Genomic DNA, 21,771 nt, shown 5'->3' on the forward strand with positions numbered 1-21,771 from the left:
GTAAGGTCACCCACACCAAGCCTAAAATGGCTGATAACGGGGAGTAATACATTATAGGAAATTTGCCTGATCATATGTAGTGATGAGCGAATGCGCTCGGATTAAGTGTTATCTGAGCATGCTCTGCTGCGTTCCGAGTGACTTCGGCATGCTCAAAAAATATAATAGAGTCCCCGCGGCTCTTCAACAGTCGCAACATCTGCAGGGATAGCCAAAAGAAAAGGGAATCCCGACATGTTGCGGCTGTCAAACAGCCGCGAGACATGCCCCGGTAGGGACTCGGACATATTTTTTGAGCACGCCGAACACACTGAGCACTCGAGAGTGCTCATATAACACTTTATCCCAGCACTTTCATCACTAATCATATGTTTTCTCGTTTTGCGTTTAGAAGAAACTTTTTAGCAACTATTTAATGTTCCCCCCCCCATCCCTCCAAGTCAGAGGTTTCTGGCAACAAGCTGATACGGGTCCTATCTCTCTTCTCCTGAACCATCTTCTAAGCCGATTTCTGACCAGTTGATCTTTGATGTGGTCATGAATCACTTAGACGGTTGAGGAGAACAAGGATAAGGATTACAGGCTTTGCAAAATGAGTGACTCGGTCAGTGAGCTCAACCTGACAACAATCTATGTACAGATAGAGGATGTGGAGTCCGAAAGGCGCAAAAATATTATAAGGCCATATTGAAAAAGTTACTTTTTAAACATAAATGCATTAATTTAGGGAAACGACAGAAGAAAACATTTTTATTTTTAAATCTTGGTTTTTGGCTTGCAGGATGTAGACTTTGGCTGGAATCCTTTGGCTGACCCAAAGTTTACATTTGGAGACCATTATCTGATTGACCAAATCCGGTCAGGGAAAGATCCCAACGTTCGCCTGTTTTTCAAGCTACTCGGCTTGTGCCATACAGTAATGATGGAGAGGACGGAAGGTATGTTCTGCTCTTCGATTTTGGCATATACGAGTTTTGTCCATCGTTTTAAGATGCAATTTTTTGCATTGATTTCTTTCATCTTGGTCCCAGGTGGTGAACTAGTCTACCAGGCGGCCTCTCCTGATGAAGGGGCATTGGTAACTGCTGCCAGGAATTTTGGCTTTGTGTTTCTATCCAGAACCCAGAGTACTATTACTATTAGTGAACTTGAGAAAGAAGTCACCTATGAAGTTCTTGGTATTCTGGATTTTAACAGTGACCGAAAGCGCATGTCCGTTATAGGTAAGCTTCAGGATTTTAGTTCACATGTGTGCTAATACTTTATTTCTAAAAAAAAAAAAAAGTGGTTAGGGATCCAAATTCCTTGCAGTAGCCATAAAGTTAAATGATCCAATTCTAGCTTCCAACAGTCACCAATAGAGGGCGCAGTGGAGCTTACTGAATACTTACTTTGTAAACACAAAGCAGTTAGCTCCCCCTAGTGGTGGCTGGGGACATGCAGAATTTTATCACTATGCTTATAAAGGTTATTTTAAGTTCTGAGTTGGAGAAATAATGATCCAACTGCTACAGTGATGAAGAAAATAATCTCCTTCAAAATTTAGGTATCTTTTAAATCAAAGTGTGGATATTAGTGATGAGTGAATAAGCTGAAATCCGAATTCCGCAATTGAATTTGGCCAGGAAATTGCATTTTTCATGGAATGTGTCTTATGACCCCAGAGCATAACCTCACCTGTCCCTGCACTGTGGCTAGTGTTGGATCTTCAGTCTTCACCAGCGGTAAATGGGCATCAGCGATGCACATCGTGACGTCAGGACATCACGCCGCGCCTTGATGGGCGCTGTAAGACCTTGGGTGGTGCGTATGGTTACACTGTGCATTACTGGAGCCTAGTCAGCGCCATAAGCTCCGGTGAAGACTGAAGATCTAGAAGAGGAACACCTGGCTAGAAGAAGACCCCTAAGCCACAGTTAGTCATCAGATGCTCAGGTGTTGAGCCTTGGTGGAGGGACAGAGTTGCAGCGAGATCGGCGCAAGTGGGTTAATTTTCACCCCTTCCCGCCCCATAGGAATCCAATTTGATGGATTTGCTCAAACCAAAATGAAAAAAAATTTGTACTCCGGCAGATCCGAATTCTCGGTAAAAATTTGGTAGACATTGAAAAGCAGTTCAATAACCATTTTGCACATCCTGTACAGATTCATGTCAATTTTGAGCACCAGTTTAAGATAAATGTGGATTTACTGTGGATTTAACTCCCGTTACCCCACAATGTTGTTGAATCCGCTGGTCGTTTTAATGCTGATTGGCTGTGGCAAAATATGCAGCATGTAAAACTTAATGGGGGATGAAAAAAAAAAAAAAGCCCCCTCTCTAGTCCCTGCAATTAAATACCAGACCTGGATAAAGATAAATGTCCATACACAAAGGTGCCCACTGGTTAAACAAGAACAAGCCCATTATAAGACTAACTATTTTGTTTTTCACGTGATAAATTTCAATATATTCAGATTTTTTTTTTCTTCTTCTAGTGCGGGAGCCAAGTGGGAACATCAGGCTATACTGTAAAGGGGCAGATACGGTTATATATGAGCGTCTGCATCCAGATAATCCCATTAAGGATACTACGCAGGAGGCGCTGGATGTAAGTCCTGCATGTGTAGAAGGGAATGGGGGGATCTATTCAATTTCCTCAGGACCCCCCAACCCTTAACTTTTATCAGGTCATTCCTCTTTATTATTGCAAATTTGATGTAAACTACTGATGACAATGCCTGGACCTGGAAAATTTCCAGGCCTAGCAGGGCATTCTGGTTTCCTTTAAGCCCTACCCCATTAACCACCCAGAAACCCCACCCCCATGGCCACAAAAAAACACCAATACTGTGATATTAGGCTATTATTGGTGGGATCCCAATGGCTTTGGATACTCAATAAGAGATTAGACCCCAAATGAACGGCTCAAACTCATTATCAAGTATTCCGTTTCCCTGCAGTGCCTCCGCAGGAACAATGAGGAATTACAGATTTCTCAAATGTATAGGCTGTCCGTATAATTGTGTTCTCCTGTTATTTTTCAGACATTTGCCAACGAGACCCTGAGGACGCTTTGTCTTTGCTACAAGGACATCAGCCCCGAGGAGTATGTGAGGTGGAATAAAAAATACCAGGAGGCCAGTGTGTCCATGACTGATCGGGACGAGGCTCTGGATAAAGTGTACGAAGAAATAGAGACCAACTTGGTGGTATGTGCGTCATAGACCTACAGTATATACGTACAGATAAATGTGCGTATATATGTATATTCGCTGACCTGTCGTTATATTGTCACAGTTACTGGGCGCCACCGCTATTGAGGACAAGTTGCAGGATGGGGTGCCACATACCATCTCGAAACTCGCTAAAGCAGATATAAAGATATGGGTGCTTACAGGGGACAAAAAAGGTTAGTAATTTGTAATTCCTATGAGAGGTCCATGCATTAACGGTAAATTTTATTTTGTGGGTCACTTTAAAAATTGATTTAGGGGGGGCCCTGTTTAATGACACTTATTATATTTAAAGGGAGTTTGGCCTAGGAATAGGATATGTGACAAATGTATAATCACCATGGATCCCATAACTGAAGTCCCCAACAAACACAAGAATGGGGGTCCAATATCCCTCTCTTGTAGTTAGGTGCTCTACTTGGGTCTCGGTCAGACTTTGAATGGCGCTGCTCAATCCCAATGTCAGACACTGTGCCCATGGGTCCCCTACTTCTGTGATTCGGGGGTCCAAAAGATCCTACATTTACTATGTATCCTGTTGATGCTGGCCAGGGATAAGCCCCTTTAAGACTATGTGGAGACTGATCATTCGGAGCATAAACTTAACGAAAAAATTTTTTTGATTTTTTTTTTTTTTTTTTTGTTTTGTAAGAAGTTTGGTTTTTTTTTAGAAACCTCCAACGATCACTTCTTGCCACCAAGAGAAGCTGCAGCCAGCGATGCATTTCCTCCACAGCGGCCACTACAGGGGAAATTGGTTATTGCACAACTTACAGTGTAATACGTTTGGGTAATTCTTTTATGTATTAGTATTCATTATTTTTTTTTTTTTATAGAAACTGCAGAAAATATCGGCTTTGCCTGTGAGCTTTTAACGGATGAGACAAAGATTTGCTACGGAGAGGACATTAAGTAAGTGGGAGAGCTGAAATATAGAATGCTATGGCATAGGAACTGGATTTATTTGGAAATTCTCCATGTATCCACTGAGCAGTGCCAAAGGGGGGTTTCATCTTTCTAAAATGCCCTTTTATTCTGGCGATCAATTGAGTCATCCCAGATCAGACTTCACCTGCATCTGTGCATCAAAGTTAGATTTCCCCTGTAATAAATGGAGAGACTTCGAAAAGTAACTTTATGTAAGGATCATCACTAGTACTATCCTTAGAGTACAATATTACAAGTCTAGCTCCTGATATTGCATTAACAGTCTGACCTTATTCCCACCTCTCGGTATCATATTGGGACTTATACTCTTTGCCAGGCTCGGACTGGCCCACAGGGTAACAGAGGAATCCCCTGGTGGGCCCCTGTGCACATATGGGCCCCCATCCCCACTATATGTGATATGATGGTACTAGGCATAATTCACTTGATTTACTCTGTACAGAAAAAAGCAGCATCTCATCATTCATTAACCAAACTACCTAGCTTATTATTATTTAGAGATATAGGTAAATTTGTGAATGAGGGGAGTGTAATATTTGTATGCAGGTGAAAAGTGGGCCCCTCAGTCACTGTTACTGGTGGGCCCTTGGCACCCCAGTCCGACACTGCTCTTTGCTACCATATAATAATATCCCACAAGCCAAATCTCTGCTACTAATGTTTCCCCTCAGCGCACTCCTGCACACGAGGATGGAAAATCAGAAGAACAGGCGAGGAGGTAACCCAGGAGCAAGTGCGGGTAACCCCGATCCCCCCTTCCAAACTGATGAGAAACGTTCTCTAATCCTGACCGGTTCTTGGCTGGTATGTCACCAATTTTCATATATTTTTATATGATATATATTATAAAAACAATGGGTGAAAATCGTATGATCGACGCCGGGGGGAGGAGGTGTATTTATTGGTGAAGGGGCCCTACAGCAAAAATTACAATGGGTGCCTTTCTGGTGATGGCGCCACCAATGTAACGTGGCGCGATACATGAAAGTGTGGGCCCTGGCTGGGTGTGTACACTTGTGCTGTGCAGGTCGCATGTAGCGGGTGTTGTGGGTTTCACAGATCAATGTGGGAGATCACCCGTCACAACTAGTCTATGGTGAACGGGAGCTTGGTAAGGATTATAAATGAGGGATAGCGGGTACAAAGTCTTATGGACGTTTCCTACACAATATGATGCATTATTCCATGTCGTACCATCCCTCCGTAGTTTACTCCATGGCTAGTGAGGCACACTGTCTCACCCTACGTGGCCACAGCCCAGCTTTAACCCTGCAATCCCGATCATCAGGTCTCTCCTTGCTCAGCGGTTCTGCATCCTTTTTCTTCCACTACTGGCATCCAGGAACCCTTGCACTCAGGACCCCCATTAGTCCCACATATTCAGTTCTGTTATGCCCGTTACCTTGTGCGTTACAAGCTCTCGGGTTCGTGACTCTGCATTATCTCCAAAGACCCTTCTTCGGAAAGCCACTTTGTCTCTTTCTGCCACTTTTCTTCAGGATCACACTATGCCTCGTCTTTAGTCTCCTCTCACTCAGGGTCACTCTTGATTGTAGCTCTTCTTCACTGTCCAGTTTACACTCCAGACCCTATCTGACAACTAACAGGAATGCCATCACTTACCCCACCCCTTGTGGGCAAGTCCCAAACATTATATGCAATAAGCGTGTAAAGAAAAAGCCAGTCGGCACTGCCAATACTACTGCCGATGTGAGGCTGTCATGTCCATACTGCTCATGGAGGCTGAACCCCGAGATCTTGGGTGCTGGTGCAGAAAACACAATGTATGAATCCAATGAGAGAAAAGAATGGCATAGCACTCACCGATCCAGGTGAAAAAGTCCACTTTATTTAGCAATCCACATTAAGGCTATGTGCACACGGTGCGTATTCTGTGCATGCATTTTCTGTACAGAATTCACTAAATCCGCAGGTCAAATGACCTGCATTTTTCCTGCGGATTTCTTCCTGTTTTTTTGCGGTTTTCCACTGCGGTTTTCCACCTGCGGATTCCTATAGTGGAGTAGGTGGAAAACTGCAGGAAAACCGCACAAAAGAAGTCACACGCTGCTTTTTTTTTCCGCATGAAAACCGCACGGAAAAATCCGCAGCATGTGCACAGCGTTTTTTGTTTTTTTCATAGTGTTTAATGGTACTGTACATCACCTGCAGTTCTGCTGCAGATCCGCACCGTGTGCACAGGGCCAACATCATGGTCAGGAAGCTGGAGGGAGGAGTGAGCAATGTCAGACAGTAACTCTAGGGCCCTCAAGTTCTCCCACCTCCTGTGCAATGCCGGATAACACCTCTGTATACAGTATATAACACAGGATCCACCATTCACAATAGGTGATGTCACAGCTCACCTCCTCCTCCTGTACAATGACTGATAACACCTCTATATACAGTAGATGGCACAGGATCCACCATTCACAATAGGTGATATCACAGCTCACCTCCTCCTCCTCTCTTTGTAATGACCTTCTGCACAGTCCACAGAGCATGCCCACAACAGTTTGTCATAGAAGGCAATGAACTTTTCCGTGTAGCGCACGCCTTCTGAGGGATTGTGTCACAAGATACGATGGGAACTGGAAATCAATATGGCAGAACATTCTGGCCATTCTACGCCATTGATATCCAGATGAGACAGAACGGCGACCTGTGCGCCGCGCGTCCTGACAACGAGTTCTATAACGTGACTGTCTCCTTTTACAAACAGAACGAAATTCTCCTAGAAAAGAAGAAGAAAAAAAGGAAGAAACGCCTGAAGCTGAAATTTCCCAGAACGGCTGAAGAGAAGCAAAAGGATTTGGAAGAGAAAAGGAAGACCTATGTCTTAAAGGAGCAGCGACAGAAGAACTTTGTGGACCTGGCGTGCGAGTGCAGCTCTGTCATCTGCTGCAGGGTGACTCCGAAGCAGAAAGCCATGGTGGTGGAGCTGGTGAAGAAGTACAAGAAGGCCGTAACCTTGGCTATCGGAGACGGCGCCAACGATGTTAACATGATTAAAAGTAAGATGTGATCAGGAGGGAGGACTTGAGCCCAATCGGAGGTCCGTTTTTCCGATTAATTGGTCACTAGCTGGAGCTCCTTGCAGATCGCTTTTTCTTACATAAGTCATTCCTCTATTTTTCCTCCTGGAAATGTATGACTGACTTGCCAATTGCAAAATGGTTGTGACCACGTCTAGCTTTGTATTGCCAGCAGTGATTGGACAGTGTCGCTCCCAATTGTTAATGTATTCCTAAGTTTCCAGGAAGAATAACAGAGGGGCAGCTCAGTGCACCGCTTTATGGGACGGGGATGTGCAGCTGACAGAGTAAGGCTTTCTCGTCATCCATGTCTTGTTTTTCTGTCTGGCAGCTGCCCATATCGGAGTGGGTATAAGCGGGCAGGAGGGGATGCAGGCCGTCATGTCCAGCGACTACTCCTTCGCTCAGTTCCGATACCTCCAGAGACTCATCCTGGTCCACGGCCGCTGGTCGTACATCCGCATGTGCAAGTTCCTGAGCTTTTTCTTCTACAAGAACTTCGCCTTTACGTTGGTTCATTTCTGGTATTCATTCTTCAATGGATTCTCCGCTCAGGTACGTTTCCTTATTTCCAGAGCGTTCATTCTCAATCTGATATCTTCTTAAAGGGCTTGTACAGGATTGAAGGATCTTCAAGGAACTTGTATCGGGGCAGAATCTAATTCATAGAACTGAGCTGCAGTACTACACGCAACCTGAGAGCAAGTGTGGCGCTATTTGTGAAAGAGAAAATTACCATGTTTTTTATTTATTATTATTTTAATTCTTCCAAACCCCCTTTAAGGGCTGGTAGAGATAAAAGATGTCTCCACCACGACTGTAAGAAGATCAAATCAACACCATCTACTCTCCAATTAACTGTGCTAATTCAGTAAGACCATCCTAGACAAAATTCCTAAATGCAGCCGTGATTGGCCCTACAATTTCCGTATAAAGTGCATAATGTCCAGGAGTCACGTTATCCTGTTTAGATCAATATCGAAATTCCAAAATTGCCTTGGTCCTTAAGGTAAAAGGTGCTAGGCTTCGATTATCTACATCTATGCATAAAGAGAGATCACATTTCTCATTATTAAGCATAACTCATCTTATGCACCTCTATGGATGATATATTTCCCTGTGTGGATTGGATGGGTTGTTACCGACATCTGGTGAGAATTTCATGTCAATAGCACCTTTAGAAACCAATTGGTGACCTGTTCAATACTAATTTTATATATATCTGTTGAAATGGTGATGGTACCAGCTGCGTCCCTCACCTGAAGCGCGTTTCGCCTACCTTCTTCTGGGGCGTGTGCATCTCTGCATAAATTATTTTTTTCATATGAGTTATTTACATATATGTGTAAAATAAAAAAAAAAAGGTGTGTGTATGTGTGTGTATGTATGTGTGTATATATATATATATATATATATATATATATATATATATATATATATATATATATATATATATATATATATTTATTACACATATACAAAACAAATAGAATATATTTCATTTTGGAATAATTGTTAGTATTTGTTTTCTGTTACACTTTTGGGTAAAAATGTATAAAAATTATTTCCAATAGTATTATTTTATGTAGCCATTAATACAATTTTATTTTCTTTTTTTAATTTAAATTGCTGCACTTTTTTTTTTTTTTCTCCCTCATGCATGTGTTTTGGGTTCAAAATACTTTCATTATTTGATGTCGTTAAAACTTTTGCACCGTTTTGGCTTTCACAAGCTTTGTTTCTTTGTATATTTGCTGGCTGCGGAATGAACTAACTGCAAATCCGTCGGTGAGCTCTTTCTGAATGGGAGATTGTAAAGCTCTGTTCACATGTGGGAGAGAGGGTCCCCGCCGAGTGTTCGGGTCGGAACCAAGGGGACCGTCACCTGGGTTCCAGGGGGAAACTGTTTCCAGGGGACAGAGTTCAGGGACAGACCGTGAAGACTGACAGGTGGGCAGGGGGAGGAGCCAATATAAAAGGGGCGGGGAACGCGAGTCACATTGAGTCAGCAGAACGAGACAGAAGGAGCAGGAGACCGTGGGAGCGACTGAGAGCCAGAGCGACTTACCGGAGCCAGGAAGGAGGCCAGAGACAGGAGAGAGACTCCCCTGGACATCAGTGGGACGGCGCTGAGATGACCGTCCGAGAACCGCTGCCCCGTGTCGACCAGCGGCCGCTGCCGCCCTCTTGCAGCACGCGGCTGCGGCCAGCCTGCAGTCACTCGCGGCCGTTGCCGGCTCGCTCCTGCCCGTGGCTGCGGCCTGCCCGCGGACACTAGCGGCCGTTGCCGCCTTGCTCTTGCCCGCGGACACCAGCGGCCGCTGCCGTCTCACTTCAGCCCGAGGCTGCGGCCTGTCTCCCGCCGCCCGCAGCCGCCCCGCTTCTACCCATGGCTAGTTCTGTGCCGTCAGCGGCCACCACTGTCCCGCTCCAGTCCGCGGCAAGGGCCGGGCCGTTGCTCGCTGCGGGTCCTCCGTTGCAGTTGCTGGCTGCGCAGGTGGCCTGCCGGTCGCCACCCCGCATCACCGCTGCTTGCCCCTATCCGAGGGCTGCGGCCCATCTGTCCAAAGACTCCTCCAGGGCCTGTTGTGCCCCTGCTTCACCGGAGCGTTGGAACGCTCGAAGACTATGAAAGATCTTCAGCGGCTGGGCCCAGGGGCTGCTACGCGGAAGAACCATTGTCTGGGACGCCGAGGGACGTCGAGCCGGCTAAGTGACACTATATAGTTAAGGACCCGTAGTCGGCCATACCGCGGCCCTATAGTGACCGGCTTTGCCGGACTTAGTCGTGTTCTTAGATTTCCGTGTTGGCTTGTATTGAGTCCCTGCGAGGACAATTCTTGTTATTTTGGTCGGTTGCTTAGACTATCCCTGCGGATAGTTACCTATAAACCTATAAAAGTTGTTACCAAAAACACAAAACCGTCTCGCGTCTCGACACTGCAGCCTGCGTACCTGCTAGTACCACACACACCATTTTTAGGAGTTTTTGCATCAGATCCGCTCTAAAATCCCCTTGAAAAATCGTTCAATAAAGTTCGGAAAGCTCTTACTATTCATTTCCAATGAGGAATCCACTTTGAAACTTCTGCAGGAAAAAAAGACAAAATCTTCCCCCAAAAAGGAGACTCTCCTGAAGCTGTTTCCACTTAAAAGAACTAACAATTTTTTTTTCGAAAGCATAAAAAATAAAAATCTTGGCTTCTCTCATCTGTCTTTTTCTGAACTCTTCTGTGCTGATCTTTTTGACCACATCAAAGTTGAGCCTAACTTTCTAGTTGTCTGCGGTCATAAGCTGCCCAAGTGGAGCTCAGAAAAAGACATATAAAATTTATCAGAAGGAGCTCCCTGATGGACTCTCAGATAACTCATTCTGCAGCCAGCAACGTAGAAAAAGTCTGTAAAAGCCATACTGTACAAAATGTTTAATGCAACCTCATAGCAAAAAAAAAGGAAAGTATGTACAATCATATGGTAGACAGACTTGGGTATGCCTTAGTATGTCCTCGCGCTTTCTTCCTCCAGACGGTGTATGAAGATTGGTTTATTGCGCTGTACAACGTCCTGTACACCAGTCTCCCAGTCCTTCTTGTTGGCCTCTTGGATCAGGTGAGTCGCACGGGTTTACGCCGTCCGTAGACTTTGGATTTTCGTCTTCATAAACCATTTATGTGTTGAATGGAAGATCCGTCCATCCGGATGTGTCCACCCATCTGATCTGTTCCTCCTTCCAGGATGTCAGTGATAAGCTGAGTCTGCGCTTCCCACGTCTGTATATCCCCGGCCAAAAAGATCTGTTGTTCAACTACAAGAAGTTCTTCCTGAGCCTGTTCCATGGCGTGGTGACCTCCCTCATCATCTTCTTCATCCCATACGGAGCCTTCTTGTTAACCATGGGGCAGGACGGGGAGGCGCCATCAGATTACCAGTCATTCGCAGTGACGACGGCGACGGCTCTGATCATCACTGTCAATTTTCAGGTAAAGGGAAGAAAGGAAATGGAAATGTTACCTGCAAGCTATTTTTGATCCTCGGGGGGAGGACCCCTGCATTTTCTTGGGCCTTGGATTGGTGGAAGGGGTTCCTTTCCTTTTTTTTTTTTCTACCCGGAGTGGATGGGATGGTGTTAAAGTAGTCCCCTTTTTTTGGTATCCTTTGGGTGGGATAGTACCTACTTTTTGGGGTCTTTTGGGTGAAGGAACTGCTTTCTTGGTGACTGTAGGGGGGCTACTTTTTTGAGCCCTGGGAGTGATCGGAGGGTCGTCTGCTTTTTTTCAAGCTTTGTTTTTTTTGTTTTGTTTTTTAATTGATGGGATGGGTTGGTGTTGGTGGAGTACCTGCCTTTTGGTTGCCCCTTGGGTGAGGTAGCACCTGCTGTATGTGGCCTTGTGGAGGGGGGGGGTTATCCATTCACTAAATATGGTAAAATCTGCAAACCTTGGTAAAATGTGACTGTTATGCATTCTATTTTCCAGATCGGTCTGGACACCTCATACTGGACCTTTGTGAATGCCTTCTCCGTATTTGGGAGCATTGCCATCTACTTTGGAATCATGTTTGACCTGCACAGTGCAGGAATCCACGTTCTGTTCCCATCCAAATTCATATTCACCGGTGAGTCCCTCATTACATGTAAGACACGGAGTATCTGTTTCATGTAGGACATATGGTCGTACACGACCATCTAGTGATCCAACAGCCAGGGATTTGGGAGTGGAAGGGGGTATGTGTGAATTTATCTCAAAGACTTTTTCAGGGACATACTGAGAATTCTATACGCGTTCATTGACCCTTGTTCTCGCATTACAGGTGCAGCGCCTAATGCACTCAGGCAGCCATACCTCTGGCTGACCATAATTCTTACGGTGGCAGTGTGTTTGCTTCCTGTTGTTGCCTTAAGGTTTTTTAGCAAAATCTTGCAACCATCAGAAAGTGATAAAGTAAGTATTGTGCTTTCGTCTAGAATCCTAAAGGATGGGGGATGTGACGTGCTACACTTAACAGAGATAGGGATGATGACAGCAGCGGGGTAGGAGTGTGATGAACTTGCAAGAGGCAGTGACCTGTCCGATCAAACAGTATATTTATATTAGTAGCGATAAGGTTGTTGTTTAGTCAGTGTGGACACATTACACTTCCCCAGCAGATCATGGAAATGATTGCAGCAGGTGAGGAGTATGCTAATCTTGTAGGAGGCAGTGACCTGTACTATAATTATGTTAATAAGGATAGTGTTTCTTAGTCGATGGGCAAACATAACATTTTTCCCAGCAACTAACAAAAAATGAAGGCATCAACAGCAGGTGACGAGTGTACTGATCTTCTAGGAGGCAATTATACTGCATGATTTTACAGGTCACTGCCTCCTGCAAGATCAACACACTTGCACCTAGTGCTGACATCATTTCCATAATCTGGTGGGTAAAAGTGTATTGTGTCTCCACAAACTAAGCAACCCTATAATTACTGACATAATTTTACTGTATGATTTGACAGGTCACTATGTTAGTAAGGATAGGATTCTTGCTTAATTGGTCAGGACACAATACGCTTCTTCTCAGCAGATTATGGAAATGATGACAGCAGTAGGTGAGGAGTCTGTTGATCTTTCTGGAGGCTGTGACCTGTCTAATAATGCAATATTATTATGTTAGTAAGGATAGGGTTGTTTAGACTTAGGGGACACAACACACTTTGTGCAGGAGCCAATGGAACTGATGACCGCAGTAGGTGAGGTGTGTACTGATCTTTTAGCAGGCAGTGACCTATCAATTTGTGATTATGTGGTTAAAAATATTTGATGCGGGCTAAGAAATTGCACAGATATGGATAAAACACCAATGTAGAAATTGAGTTGATGAGAATATTGTCAGCAGAAGAATATGACTGTGTTGATCTCGCAGGAGGCAGTGACTTTGAGGGCAGTAAGGAAAGGGCTTCATATGTTCGGAGGAATGAAATGAAGTAGAAGAGAATGAAAGACTCTGTGATTGTGAGTGATGGAAATGTCAGGAGAGGAGGGTGTTGATTTTGCAGCATGTAGTGACCTCTTTTAGTTGATACAAGTGTCATGTCTTGAACAGAAAGTGAACACTCTTGTCTCGTCAATTAATGAGTGATGGCAGATGGAGAAGAGTGTGTTCATCTTACGGAAGAAAGTGACCGGTTTACTCGTTTGCTGTAATCTGTCTTAGTCAGTCTAAAATGTTCAATAGAACGATGACAAACGGTTTATTTCTCCCCCTTTTTTCATAGATTCAGAAAAATCGTAAGAAATTTAAGACCGAGGAAGCTCAGTGGAGACCGCGAATCAGCACAATCAGACGGGGCGCTTCTGGTAGACGCTCAGCCTACGCTTTCTCACACCAGAGGGGCTACGCTGAACTAATCGCCTCCGGACGCAGTATCCCAAAAAAACGGACTCCAGTTAATGCTGTATTTGCAGCCAATGCAGCAGAAAACATCCAGTCGGCAGGAACTATATGATGAATACTTGACCTTGCATTTTTATGCAGATTCTTGCACATAGGATTTTTGTATATATTTTTATAAAAAAAAGCATTCCTCATGCTCAGGACTTTTTTTTTTTTTTTTTTTTTTTTTTTTTAATACAGACTGTACATGTAACCTGGAGACTATTCGCTTTGTGAATTTTTTGGGTACCAATTTTTTCAGTATCCATTTTTCTACGATTAGTTCGTCAACCTTTAGGAGGCGCCAAATGCTGATTTGCAGTAATGCAATCTTTCTCCTATAGAGGGCGACAAACCCCTTTAAATGCACGTAAAGAAGACGGGACTTGCGGACTTGCTTTGTATCTCTCATCCGGGACAGGGAGGGAGACTTTTATTACGAGCACATAAATCTGTGACGATACTGTTTACGTTTTAGCCTTCGCCTTATTTAAAATTGTTAATAAATTGTAATAAAAAACTGCAGGAAATGTTTTTATTTTTCTCTTTTTAAAACATGATTTTCTTAAATGCATTTGGATGAACCTCCCCCCCCCCCCATGCAAGAAAATATGATTTTTTTGCAGTAAAAGGTGCATTTCTGGGTGTACGTAGAAGTGCATTACACAGATGGCTCGTACCTTCTCATTTGGAAAAATGTAATGCTTTGCTCTTCCTGCGGAGGCGCTGTAGCTGAATTAAACATTTAATGCCTTGTTCCTCTATTACTTTTGTTTCTGTTTGGGGAGGTGGCAGGTGAACCCCACCATAAAAAACTAATTTATCTGACTGCTGTACTAATATCAACCCATGGGGGGTGCTGTTTCTCTAAATACACTCTCTGCAAGTCATGAATAGCCATTTATAAAGTGTGGATCCAGCTACTGACAATGAACTCACAAGGGCAGACTCTGCAGCTCCCACCCTGCCCTGTGGAATTTCTGAGTGCAACGTTCTAGTATTAAAGGGAATCTGTCACTAGTTTCATGCTGCCCAAATCAGAATGAATCAGACCGGGGCTGCTCAATTGCAGCCAGATATATATTTCCTGGACCCTGGGGGTCCCTAGTCCTGCACGGCCTGTGACTCCAAAGGGGGATGTCTCCAGTCTTTTGCTATGGGAGAAACCTGTCAATCATCTTGAGTTCTGCAATCGTGCAGCCATGATCCAATTTCTGCCTTTTGCAGTCTGAGGACCACGAACCAGGTTGCACATTCCCTTTTTAATGAGACTTGTCCATATACAAACTTAAGGGAATGTGCACACGTTCAGTATTCGTAGCAGATTTTTCTACTACAAATACTGGAGTGTTGGCAGAAAAAAAATCGCACAAAATATTTTCATTTTTTGGCACATTTTTTGCAGCATGTGCATGAGATTCACTTTGCTGCAAGAGTGAAATGCGTCTTTTTTGCAACATAAATTGTTTTTTTATTTTTAAATTTAAAAAAGTCAGTGCCTTAATATCAATAAAGGACTTTATTCAAGATTTTTTTTAAATTACATTACAACAGTGGGGTTAGTAATGGGGGCGTCTTATAGACACCTCTCCACTACTAACCCCCGGGCTTAATGTTGGCTGCCAATACAATACAAAGCTGACATCAACTCTCAATACTATTACCACACTTAGCCTCACTCTTCCCACTTGCGTTGCTAAGTGCCAGAATTGGCGCATCTTATGTATGCGCCTTTTTTTTGGGTGGGGGGGGTCCCTCCATTTTTATATCCAGTGAAAGCTAAGCATACAGTTGTGAGCTGATATAGCCTGGAACGCTCCATGTGTATTACCCCCTCCCTGTTTGTAAACACCTGCCCACAGCTGTCTACTTTCCCTCTGCTGGTCGATAAAGTTTCGGAGGACCCCACACTCATAATTTCCAGGACGTCCACCTGACAGCACCATGGAGGACGTCCTCCTCCTCCTCCTTACAGGGACAGGAAAGCACACGAGAGGTTAAAAGGCCCCCGTCCCACCCCTTTCCCTCAGTGTCTTTCCTGTCCCTGCACGGAGGGACATACGAGAGGAGCTGTATCCCGAGGAGGGGGAGATCCCGACTGACAGGAGGGACCAAGGCAGGAAATACCTGTTTAAGTTAGAGGACACCGAGGACTTGGTGCAGGCGGTAAGGAACACCATGCAGATAGAGGATGTTCCAAAACCGCAGTCCCGACAGGACCTGATGTTTGGGGGACTGGTCGCTCGGAAGCAAACTGTTCCCCGTAAGCGAACACATTAAGACAATGGTCCTAGAAGAATGGAAAGAGGCAGAACGGCGACTTGTACTGTCTCGGGACTTTAAGAGCCGACTGCCCTTTGACCCAGAGGAAACACGATTGTGGGAGGAAATTCCTAAAATCGATGTTCCTGTAGCTAGGGTGACCAAAAAAACCGCCATCCCCTTCGAGGACTCATCAAGTCTCAGAGACCCGATGGACCGGAAGGCGGATATTCTGTTAAAGAGAACATGGGAATCGGCAGCTGCCCTTACTAAGGTTAACATAGCAGCCACCTCAGTGGCCAGGTCCATGTTCCTATGGGTGGGGCAGTTGGAAGAGCATTTATCCAAAAAGACCCCTAGATCTGAGATCCTAGCTTCCCTCCCTCTGATGAAATCAGCCACTGCTTTCCTTTCAGATACATCGGTCGAGTCAGTAAGATTCGCAGCCATAAACAGCTCCCTTTCCAACGCAGCTAGGCGAGCGGTTTGGCTGAAGTCTTGGTCTGGGGATAACGCTTCAAAGGCAAAGCTTTGCTCCATCCCCTTTTCAGGCTCAAGGGTGTTCGGGCCAGCTCTAGATAGCATCCTAGAGCAGGTGTCTGGCAAAAACAAGGGGTTTCCAGAAGAAAAACCCAAGCGTCCCCAGTCCTTTCGTAGAGGGTCCTTTTTCAGAAGACAGACTGATTTTAGGAGCCAGGGTAGATCCAGCAGGGGCTCCTTTAGAAACACTCAGAGCCAAGGGGGGAGAAGCAAGGCCCCTCTTTTCGCGTCATCCTACAGGTCTAGAAGGCAATGACGCCATAGGTGTCGGGGGAAGACTGCGACGATTCGCAGCAAGGTGGCGCCAGGTAACGCAGAACCGGTGGGTCCTCAGAACCATCACAGAAGGGTACAGCATAGAATGTTATTCCCCTCCCCCGACAGATACATCGCCCCCACCGTAGTTTCGGAAAACTCTACCATGTGGGCAGATCTACAGGACCTGCTCCGGTCAGAGGTCATAGTGCCAGTTCCGCAGCAGGAGAGGGGAAAAGGTTATTACTCTTCCCTATTCTCCATTACAAAACCATCTGGTGAGGCCAGAACAATCATAAACTTAAAACCCCTAAATGCCTGGGTGGTATACAAAAGGTTTCGAATGGAATCAATACACTCAGCGATTCAACTTATAGACAGGGATGCTGTCATGTGTACTCTGGACCTGAAGAGTGCATACTATCAGGTCCCCATCCATCCCGCATCTCAAACCTTATTAAGATTCATAATCAGTCTACCATCCCGGACCTGCCACTTCCAGTTCCAGTGCCTTCCATTCGGGCTGGCTTCGGCCCCCCGAATATTTACAAAGCTGGTAGCGGAGGTGGTAGCCTACCTGAGAAAGCAGGGAGTCATTATAATACCGTATCTAGACGACTAGACGACTTTCTCCTAGTCGCAGGATCAGAAGAAAGGCTCATCCAGGACAGGAGCTGAACGATCAGAACACTGGAGTATCTCGGCTGGCTGATCAACGACCAGAAGTCAAACCTAAAGCCAGAAAGCAGGAAGATCTTCCTGGGAGTCCTTCTGGATTCAAGAGACAGAATATCCCGGCTTTCGAGGAAAAAGCAGCAGACAATTCAAGACAGAGTCAAGGGACTACTGAGACATCGCTCCTCCATAAGAGGTGCATTGGAGTTCTGGGTCTGATGACGGCTTGCATTCCATGCGTCAGATGGGCCCAGTCCCATTCGAGGCCCCTGCAAAAGGAAATCCTCGCAGGATGGAACAGGCGTCAGGATTCTCTCGACGGGCCCATATCCTTACCAGACACGGTAAGACGATCCCTGCGGTGGTGGATACAGCCCCAGAACTTACAGGTGGGCGTGCTATGGACAACCTCGCTGTACGTGGTAATCACTACAGACGCCAGTACGTGGGGATGGGGAGCCCACGTAGAAGGGAGAATTTTTCAGGGAAGATGGCCGGTCAGCATCAGAAGCAGATCCTCCAACTTCAGGGAGCTCTATGCGGTCTGGGAAGCCCTGCGTCAGAACCGGTCGGTAGTGAGAAATCGACATGTCCGGATATTGTCCGACAACACAACGGCAGTCTCATTCCTGAAGCACCAGGGAGGTCCGAGACATCGACCACTCCAGGCACTCGCAGGACGAATATTTGCCTGGGCAGAAGAGGTGGTCCTCTCCATAACGGCAATCCACCTAGAGGGTTCTCAGAACGTAGTAGCAGACTATCTAAGCAGACAGCGGGTCAGCCCGACAGAGTGGGAAATAAACGAAGAAATCTTCCATCAGCTTTGTCAGCGTTGGGGGACCCCGAGTATAGACCTGTTTGCAAACTGGAAGAACTCAAAGGTCGCCAGATTCTACTCCTTGAACCCAGCAGACCACCCGGACGGAGTAGATGCCCTGAGCCAGGCCTGGACGGAACCCCTCTTGTATGCATTCCCACCACTGGCGCTGATACCGGCGGTACTCATGAAGATCTGCGAGGACCGCGCGTCGGTGATATTAATAGTGCCATACTGGCCAAAGAGAAGCTGGTTTCCGCTGCTAGGAGCCATGGCAGTAGGAAACCCAGTCGAGCTACCCCTGAAGGGAGATGTTATCCACCAGGGGCCGATTCGCCATCCAGACCCAGCAAGGCTACGCCTCTCGGCATGGATCCTGAAAGGGACATCCTGAGAGCAAAGGGCTTATCTGAGCAGGTCATATCCACTCTACTGGCCAGCAGGAAACCGGTAACATCCGCAATCTGCAGAAAAATATGGAAGAGATTCTGCCTGCAAGGTGGCAGGTCCGACCTCTCTGCAGGTACCCCTGACCTCCCTAGTGTCCTAGACTTTCTGCAGTCGGGATATAATAAGGGGCTTAAACCCAGCACGTTAAAGGTCCAGATCTCGGCTTTGAGCGCCTTCTTCGACTACCCTTTAGCCTCCCATCCTTGGGTGGTAAGATTCATTAAGGCCACGCAGCGTCTTCACCCCACAATTAGGCAGCTCACCCCGCCCTGGGACCTCGGCCTGGTACTCAGATCTTTATGTAGGGACCCCTACATGCCTAGTGATAGAATGTCCATTTCGACTTTCTCGAAAGACGGCTTTCCTCGTAGCCATCACCACGGCCAAAAGAATAGGGGATATCCAGGCCCTGTCCACCAAGGATCCATATCTCCAGATCAGAGACTATCATATAAGATTAGATTCGGCTTTTATCCCCAAGGTAGCCTCTTACCAGAATATAAATCAGGAGATAGTGCTACCATCCTTCTGCAGCAATCCCCGCAATGAGAAAGAACAGCGTCTCCACTCCCTAGACGTAAGACGGGCAGTTATAAGCTATCTAGAGGCCACCAATGACTGGCGTATTGACTCAAACCTGTTCATCCTCTTCGGGGGTAAAAATAGGGGGAGAAAAGCCTCTAAGGCGTCCATCGCAAGATGGATCACATCAGTAATTTCAGATGCCTACCAGTCGGAAGGCGCCAGCCCACCAGATACCTTAAGGGCCCACTCTACTAGGGCAGTTTCAGCCTCCTGGGCCGAGCGCGCAGGCGCCTCAGTCGAGCAGATTTGTAGAGCGGCAACCTGGGCCAGCCTGAATACATTTTGCAAGCACTACAAAGTTGACGTGCTATCAGGTCAACATACCGCATTTGGGAGAAAAGTTCTCCAGGCGGTGATCCCACCCTGAGGAGGTGCTTTGGTACTCTCCATGGTGCTGTCAGGTGGACGTCCTGGAAAATAGGTATTAGACCTACCGGTAATGATGTTTCCAGGAGTCCATCCTGACAGCACGGGTAGTTCCCTCCCGGATAGGTTGTTATGTTAAGTTATGTCATATGATGTAATATGATGATACCATTAAAAGAGTTATAGCATTATCCACGCTGTGGTACTTGTTAAGTCACTGAGGGAAAGGGGTGGGACGGGGGCCTTTTAACCTCTCGTGTGCTTTCCTGTCCCTGTAAGGAGGAGGAGGACGTCCTCCATGGTGCTGTCAGGATGGACTCCTGGAAACATCATTACCGGTAGGTCTAATACCTATTTTTGACATTCCTGATTTTCAATATGTCTTAATCTCTGTTGATTATGCCTTTTAAGGATTTACTCTTTACAGATATTACCTGTAACTGTCTTTTAATATTAGAGTAATGGTGACTTGATTGGAATAGGACAATATTAGAAAAATGATGGCTGCTTTCCTTCATGAACAGCACTACAGTCGTCTACAGGTTACATCTGGTAATTGCAGCTATTCGCCGTTGAAATCAATAAGTCTGAGCTGCAATACCACACATGACCTGTAAACGGGTGGTACTGTTTTTGGCACAAAGCAATCATAGTTATCGAATTCTGAACAAAGCCATATAGTTTTGATATGTTTTTATGTCGGGAACCGTGATATCTGGAACGGCCATGGGACTCCAGACCCAAACGCAACAGCCTCATAGGCATATAGGTGGTTGCGTTTAGGTCAGGAGAACAGTGGCCGATCCATACTCGGACTGTTTTATGGACATTTAAATTCAGCTGACTGCAGGCTACCGAGTCCTCTCTAGCCCATGCACAGTAATTCACGTGAACTGGCACCATCAGACACCAGATCTACAATCCAACTGAGAATTTTTTTGAAGTGTTCAAAAACAGTTTTCAAATGGAAACAATCATTTATTTTAAGCGTTTTTCATTTACGGAAGGTTTCGAAGTTTTTTTTTTGTTTTTTTTTATTTGTTTTTTTTTTCCTTTTAGAGCTTTTTAATATAGCCCCCTAATTGGACTGTGCCTAACTTTTGGTGAGGTTTCCTTGAGTATCAAAGAAGTTACATACATTAGATCAATTGTTCACTTGCTGTTTTTCAAAACTTCTTCAGGAAAAACAAAATTCTAATATAAACAGTAAATTGAATTTCCCAAAGAAATGAATAATAAAAGTTTTCCAACATTTAGGAACTTTTCTTTGAGGACAATTTTGTACAGGATCCAATCCAAAAATTCTGTGTGAACATAGCCTTAGGGTTGAGATTTAGTTGTGGATTTTGGAGCAGATTTTCTCCAAAGTTTTACATTAAAAACAATTTCAAATATTCTTTGAATTCCTTTTCTATTGAAATCAATGGGAAGAACGCATTTATTTTCCCATGTGTTTTTTACAGCTTCAATTTCTGGAGCATTTCTGCCTAAAATAAGGCTCCAAATTTGACCATCAAATGCACCACAGCAGGTCTGCACAACATATGGCCTGCAGGGAGGGGACTGTAAAGAGGGCACAGTATGTAGAGAAACAATGTGGGGGGCATTATGGAGAGCTGCAGGGTGTGGGGGGGATATTATTGAGAGGTATTTGCGTGTGGGGACATTATGTAGAGCTGGGTGTTGTGAGGGATATCATGAAGAGGTGCTGGGTGTGTTGGGTATATTATGGAGAGGGACAGTGTGGGGAGTTATATTATGGAGAGGGGCAGTGTGGAGGATAAATTATGGAGAGGGGCAGTGTGGAGGATAAATTATGGAGAGAAGCCGTGTGGGGGGGTATATTATGGAGAGGGACAGTGTGGAGAGATATATTATCGAAAGGGGCAGTAGGAGAATATTATGGAGAGGGGACGTGTGGGGGATTTATTATGGAGAGAAGCAGTGTGGGGGGTATATTATGGAGAGGGACAGTGTGGGGAGTTATATTATGGAAAGGGGCAGTAGGAGGATATTATGGAGAGGGGACGTGTGGGGGGTATATTATGGAGAGGGACAGTGTGGGGAGTTATATTATGGAAAGGGGCAATAGGAGGATATTATGGAGATGGGCCGTGTGTGGGAGATATTTTGTATAGGAAACAGTGAGAGGCATTAATTTATTCAGGGACACCGCATGGGAGATATTCTTATTTATGGGGCAGTA

The 21,771-nt window shown here is 45.3% G+C and overlaps 1 protein-coding gene across 4 annotated transcripts in view; it reads left to right on the forward strand.

Annotated features, from left to right (window-relative positions):
- LOC141097574 (phospholipid-transporting ATPase IC-like) overlaps positions 1–14,146 on the forward strand; it is a 71,806-nt gene extending 57,660 nt beyond the window's left edge. For all 4 annotated transcript variants that reach the window (XM_073584819.1, XM_073584818.1, XM_073584820.1 and 1 more), the window contains exons 15-28: positions 782–938; positions 1,032–1,223; positions 2,479–2,591; positions 3,028–3,192; positions 3,281–3,392; positions 4,053–4,128; positions 4,836–4,968; positions 6,887–7,178; positions 7,531–7,754; positions 10,725–10,808; positions 10,934–11,179; positions 11,675–11,813; positions 12,009–12,139; positions 13,455–14,146. In XM_073584819.1, the coding sequence (XP_073440920.1) occupies positions 782–938; positions 1,032–1,223; positions 2,479–2,591; positions 3,028–3,192; positions 3,281–3,392; positions 4,053–4,128; positions 4,836–4,968; positions 6,887–7,178; positions 7,531–7,754; positions 10,725–10,808; positions 10,934–11,179; positions 11,675–11,813; positions 12,009–12,139; positions 13,455–13,685 (2,295 nt within the window). In that variant the 3' untranslated portion in view covers positions 13,686–14,146. The remainder of the gene's footprint in view (positions 1–781; positions 939–1,031; positions 1,224–2,478; positions 2,592–3,027; positions 3,193–3,280; positions 3,393–4,052; positions 4,129–4,835; positions 4,969–6,886; positions 7,179–7,530; positions 7,755–10,724; positions 10,809–10,933; positions 11,180–11,674; positions 11,814–12,008; positions 12,140–13,454) is intronic.
- The last annotated feature ends 7,625 nt before the right edge of the window (positions 14,147–21,771 follow it).

The sequence above is a fragment of the Dendrobates tinctorius genome, unplaced genomic scaffold (genome assembly GCF_039654945.1).
Source record: "Dendrobates tinctorius isolate UK_male_01 unplaced genomic scaffold, ASM3965494v1 ptg000085l, whole genome shotgun sequence".
NCBI lineage: Eukaryota > Metazoa > Chordata > Amphibia > Anura > Dendrobatidae > Dendrobates > Dendrobates tinctorius.